The sequence below is a fragment of the Octopus bimaculoides genome, chromosome 2 (assembly GCF_001194135.2).
Source record: "Octopus bimaculoides isolate UCB-OBI-ISO-001 chromosome 2, ASM119413v2, whole genome shotgun sequence".
NCBI classification, from domain to species: Eukaryota; Metazoa; Mollusca; class Cephalopoda; order Octopoda; family Octopodidae; genus Octopus; species Octopus bimaculoides.
In genome coordinates this window covers 55,556,028-55,562,526 of record NC_068982.1, presented here as the reverse complement: position 1 = coordinate 55,562,526, position 6,499 = coordinate 55,556,028, and the positions used below count along the sequence as shown (strand labels likewise).

Sequence of the window (6,499 nt, the reverse complement as noted above, 5' to 3'; positions counted from 1 at the left end):
GGGTATTCACATTGACATTACACATCCAACGGAGCATACTGGCTTCAATAAATCTTGGAGCAAAAACAAAAATTGTTAAACTATTGGTTAAGCTTCTATATGATTGCAAAAATCATTACTATCATCATTTAATGTTCACATTCCATACTGGCATGGATTAGATGGTCTGACAGGAGCTGGCAAGCCAGAGGACAGAACCAAACTCAACTGTTAGCTTTGGAATGGTTTCTACAGTGACACAAATTTCGATATCAAATTCAAATACTGAAACAGTTGATATTCAGCTGGTTAATGTTCATAGTACTCACTCTTTCAACAGTAAAAGTGACAGAATACCTTTCGTTTTCAACTATACTGACTGAGGAGGTAAAATAATATGCAAGTGTATGAGTTCAAAATACTAACAGTAGTAATATAAAACTCCCTCGTGAACACACAGGCAAACTCTCTCTTCACTCCTACCTACTGCGTTGTTCCACAATGGCTCCTACTCATCAGAGGGGGGGGGGCCAATCTATCTAGGTCCACCACACATACCCATCTCTCTGCCTTTCTTCACTTATGCTGTGCCTATCCTTGTCTTCTGCACTAATTACAAAGTGCAGTAGGTAATTTTTACAGAATGTCAACCCTCTGGAATTCCCTTCATGTAATTACAGATAAACTTATATACTCATACACTACATAAACTGCATCAAATCTCATGGAGGACATCCACCCATAGAAACCTAGCCAAAGTAGACATTGGATTCCAATACAATCTTCTGGCTAGTCAGGTCCTATCGTAACACCCAGCTTATGCCGACATGGAATATATACATTAAATGATGATGATGTTCTTTATCTTTTACTTGGTTCAGTCACTGAACTGTATGCACCATGTTGGGGCACTGCTTGGAAGGATTTAGTTTAACAAATCGACTCCAGTACTTACTTTTTAAGCCTGGTACTTATTCTATCAGTCTCTTTTGCAAAACTGCTAAGTCACAAAGACATAAGCAAACCAGTGCCAGTTGTCAAGTGTTGGTAAGGAACAAACATAATACATAAAACACATACCATCAACCAAATACACTCAAAAGGAATTGGTCAGCCAAGGGTTATAGGAGAAGACACTTGCCTAAGGTGCTGTGTGCAGTGGGATTGAAACTAGACCCACATGGTTGGGAAGTATGCTTCATAACCACAAAGCCATGCAATTGTATATATAATGGCTACAATGACTTTCCCATATTCTAGCCATTTCATTTTCCACACACAAAAACTCAAATCATGTCAGCTGCCAAGCAAATACAACTCTGACGTAATAAAGCATTAGAGAAACAAGTATATTACATAAATACATATCCTTACTTGTCTGGCATGGTTACTCTGAGATCATATTCAATGGGGATCATACTTCTCACTTCTTTTACACTGAAAAGCAATACAAACGGATAATAAATAGAAACATCAAAATTTTATCTATAATAATAAATGCAAAACTCTGTCTGTCTGTCCGTCCAGGACCCCTGTATCTCAGTCTACATTTGCTCTACATAGACATATTATATGTATTTGGAATCAGGATGATCCTGGGATTGAAAATCTGCCCTTCATTTGGTTCTTGAATATCCAGAATTGGGATCAGGTCTGGATGAGGATTTGTTAACAAACAATTGAAAATTCAAATTTTAAAAGAGCTCCAAAAACTTGTGAACTTACAAGTTCTTCATTTAAAGTAATACCATATTGGTAAGGTACCAATAAATGCTTTACTATTATTGCCCTCCTTAGTTTTGGGCTGTAGGCCCATTAAGCCCTCCACAGGAGCTAACTTAAAAGTCCACACAGAGTGCAGCTTCTAAGCTAGTATATAATAAAACACAATGTGCTTCACACTGTGGTTAGCTAGTAAAGGGAATCTAAAACAACAAGAAGAGTGGAAATTTTTAATCATAAACTATATTTCACTAGTTGTTACCTGGCAGCATAGCAATGGGTAACAACCTAGTTAAGACAAAATAGATCTTTCAGCAGAAGCTTACTACAATGATCACACTGATATGCTCAACAACAACCTATTTTTGTTTTCTTGAAACAAATCTAATTCTATGGCTCTCTCTCTCTCTCTCTCTCAGCAACAACAATCTGTTATTATAGTGGAAGTTTTTTTTTAAAGTCTGTTGCATTGTCTATATGTTAAAAGACATACAGAAATACATGCAAACACAGAGAAACACACACGCACAAACAACTAAAAAAATAACTATCTGTATAATATATGCCAGCATGGAAAGCTGATGTTAAACAAGCATATAGTTATTATTTGAAGTCTGTGTTGCATTGCAATGACAGACTTGCACTTATTAAACATTAAATGCTTTTCTTTTCAAAATATTGTTCATGTAACATTTGTAAATTATAGCAAAGAGCAAAGTTGTTGTTAGTAAGAAAGAAGATAAAACTCTCTTTCTGTCAGGTAAATGGCCCTTCTCAATATGTAGGAAAGGAGTTGGAAGAATTCCCCTCATTGCACTCAGTGTAAACTATGGACATATAAGAAGTGCAGTGCTAATGAGAAAGGAAAATATAAAGAATTTGAAAATAAGGTATGTTGAGCTTTTTATAAAATGACAGGCTTTACAGTGGAGAAACTGGGAAAGTCAACAAGTTCAATTTACAATACAGGAAAGTGTGGACCAAACAGGGGAATCATGAAAATGAAACAGTTGAGGAAGGAAAAGACCAGCCTAAGAAAGCAGTGGAAATGTGCTACAGAAGATGAAAAACCTGGCCTTGCTCTGCTGTACGACAATTTGAAAAGGAAATGCTGTTATGTGCAACGACATATCTGCCAATATGAGTGACGAAAGAAAATTTCTGAAGGACCTGTACGGGTTTACTAAGAATCTGTTCACTGAACTGAAGAGTGGCACTTTATCATGTACGAAAGAGGAATAGGTGTTTTGCCATCACCTACAAATCTAGTAAGGTGGAATGTCTCAGACGTATATGCAAATGCAGAAAGGTCGGAACACTGAAACATATTCTTTCCAACTGTTCATTAGTATTGAACAGGTATACATGGAGACACAACCTGGTCCTTAAGGTTATCTTCAATGCTATAACGAACCAAATTGATCTCAACAACAGTGAAAACCGTTGAAAGTACCAACTAGAGATTTCATTACCTTTGTGTGCTCAGGACAGCAGATCCATTTCAAGGAGAAAAACAACAAACGTCCTGTGAGCGATGAAAAGTGGAACAGCTGTTGGAAGGTGACTGCAGATTTACCAGGGGGCTAGGGACTCTTTCCCACCCCAGTTTCGAAAAACCGGATATTTTGGGCAAGTATCTTCTACTGTAGCCCAGGGACAACCAAAGCCTTGTGAGTAGATATGGTAGATGGAAACTGATGGATGTATGTACATATATGTTCTTGTATGTACGTGTGTGTGTGTGTGTGTGTGTATATATGGACACACATACACGCACATCCAAACAAACACATGCATATACACAAACCTGCATGTGGATGTGCATATCCATACAATCTTATGTATTTTATATACACCTGCACACATACACACATGTGTGCATATGCATGCATACTTATAACCAAAGATACATTGTCACACTGCCCCTACCTACTTCCCTCCAACCATGCAACTGATTTCCTGTGCATCACATGGTTGATTTCCTGTTCAGCATGCAGTATTTTCCAAGTAGTTCTTGACCAATCGCAGTCCATCTATCGGTAATAACATAAGACTTTCTCCAACTGAGTTCTCATTCAAATTTCCAATGGATGAGGATAAGCTTCATCTTATGCTTTGAAACTAAGTACCACAGAATTTGAATTAAACTATTTTGATCCACACACACATAAAAAATATATGGTGAAAGAATTTGGGTTTCTCAATGTGTGTGAAAAGGAGATACCTCAGCAGTTGACAAGTGATTTGAAGGAGACAACGATGGAAGTCTGTTCTGTTCTGCAAGAAGCATTTGAAATCAATGAAGATACAATTTTTTCTGATCCAATGACAGGAAAGAGAACATAGGTTTATCTTTGTGATCCAGAAATGAAGGCTCAGTTCACAGAATCGTATCATATTGATCTTGGTACTTATCTTTTTAAATCTGGCACTTGTTCTCAGACATAAACAAACCAACACCAGTTATCAAGTGGCATGGGGGACAAACACTGACACAGAAACACAAATGTATATGACAGGCTTCTTTCAGTTTCCACCAAATTCACTCACTAGGTATTGGTTTGCCCATGGCTATAGTGGAAGACACTTGCCCAAAGTGCCACACAGAGGGATTGAACTCAAAACTACGAGCAAGCTTCCTATCCGCACAGCTATGCAAAAGTTTCAATTTACAAACTCCAGTGCATGTGAACAGTAACATTAGGTGAAAAATGCAAAAGAAAATAATAATAATAAAATCCCAACTTACAAACGTTCTTTGAAACCAGGAAGGAAGCAATTTCCACCAGTCAGAAGAATATTATTCAGCAAATGAGGTTCCATTTCTGATAAGTAAATAACGACAATTCTTACTAATGAGTGTACAAAAGATAGGTTTTTTTAGAATATTAACCCTTTTGATTCCAACTCTCCTGAGACTTCTAGTCATCCTGTTTTAAAGTGAGCTAAATTATCAGGTTGTAACAAAAGTTCTGTCTGTTTTTTTTTTAAGGATAATTATAAGACATGATTACACTAATCTAGTTTCTAAATGATATTAGTAGCTATCTAAATCACTAAAATATTACTTCTTCTTCTTTCAGATGACCCAAATATACACTACAAGTAAAGACACCATCACCATACACACACGGCATGTTTTACTATTTGAATTCCAGAAGGGGAATACAGCAAGCTCAGCAGCAAAATCATGCAAAAATATGTATGGAAAGGATATGGTGAATGAGAGGACCTGCAGGAGAAAGGGTGACTTCAAAAAAGATGACCTCAGTCTAAAAGATGAAGCAACAGAAGGATGCCCCAAAGAACTCAATTCTGAGGAATTGCCAGCTACTGTGGATGAAAATCCAACCATTACAACTAGGGAACTGAGCAAGGAGATTAATGTGAGCCATATGACCATCTACTGTAAAATAATAAGGCTTGGTAAAGTCTCTAAGGCAGGAAGAAGGGTTCCACATGATCTATCAGAAAACAATCACAAACAACGTGTGGACTGCTGTGACTCATTGCATTCCCATGAAGTTCAAACATCTTTTCTTTTTTAGACAGAATCATTATTACTAGAGATGAGAAGTGGATTCTCTACAATAATATTAAGCACAAAAGACAGTGGCCTGAGCCGTAATTCAAGGCCTATCCAACAGATTCTTTTGAGTGTATGGTGGGACATGAGGGGAAATGTTTATTATGAGCCGTTAGATGACAATCAAACAATAACAGCTGAAGTTTATGGCCAGCAGTTAAGATGTTTATAAACAGTTTTGCAGGGTAAACGGCCTTCGTTGGTAAACAGGAAAGGGGTGATCCTGCAATAAGAGTGACTAAGAATCTCCAAGAAGAATTTGGCTGGGAAATTATGCTTCACCCACCACACTCTCCTGACCTTACTCCAACAGATTACCATCTTTTTAGATACTTACAGAATCATTTTTCAGAAGAGGTTGAAATGAAACTAGTTTCTGTTTTCGAGTCAAAACCAAATGAATTTTATGAAAAGGGTATCAAAAAGCTAACGGAGAGATGGGATGATGTCATTGAAAAGAATGGTGACTATGCTGATGATTAAATAAATCTATTTATGGCTGCATTTTCATTTTTATTTCAATTAGAAAAATGGACAGAACTTTCGTTACAACCTGATAAAAGCTGCCTTTAAAATTTCATATTAATCCAAATAACAGCTTAATAATGACAAAACTTTTTTACTAATTTTTCATTATTTTGAAAATTAATAAAAAATATTAAACAAATGTTATTGATAATAGTAATCCAACCTTTTGAGACAAGACTTAAAATATGTGCCACTGTTTCTGCAATTCCCATTTCTTCTATTCCAACATTGGATGGGTGGAAAAGTATCTCAGGGACAGAAAACCGTTCGTTATTTACTCGGATTAACTGGAACAAGAAAACAGAGGAAAATAAACAAACATTAATAACTGTAGAAGTTGAACATAAATATTATTGTTACTTTTCATCTTTTACTTGTTTCTGTTATTAGACAACAGCCATGCTGGCGCACTGCCTGCCAAATTCATTCACAAGACATTGGTTATCCCAGGGCTATAGTAGAAGACACTTGCCTAAGGTACCAGGCAGTGGGACTAAACCTGAAACTATGTGGCTGCAAAGAGAGCTTCTTAATCACACAACCATGCCTGTTGAATTACTTTTTCAAGTTATACTTTAATCATCATCATCATCATCATCATCATCATCATCATCATCATCATCGTTTAACGTCCGCTTTCCATGCTAGCATGGGTTGGACGATTTGACTGAGGACTGGTGAAAC

General features: G+C 36.8%; 1 protein-coding gene across 1 annotated transcript in view; it reads right to left on the bottom strand.

The window, feature by feature from the left end:
• Positions 1–6,499, bottom strand: part of LOC106877939 (actin-related protein 6) — a 42,705-nt gene that overhangs the window by 3,988 nt on the left and 32,218 nt on the right. The window contains exons 9-11 of the mRNA XM_014927017.2: positions 5,979–6,102; positions 4,451–4,526; positions 1,354–1,416 (exon numbers count right to left, since the gene is read on the bottom strand). Coding sequence (XP_014782503.1) covers positions 1,354–1,416; positions 4,451–4,526; positions 5,979–6,102 — 263 coding nt within the window. The remainder of the gene's footprint in view (positions 1–1,353; positions 1,417–4,450; positions 4,527–5,978; positions 6,103–6,499) is intronic.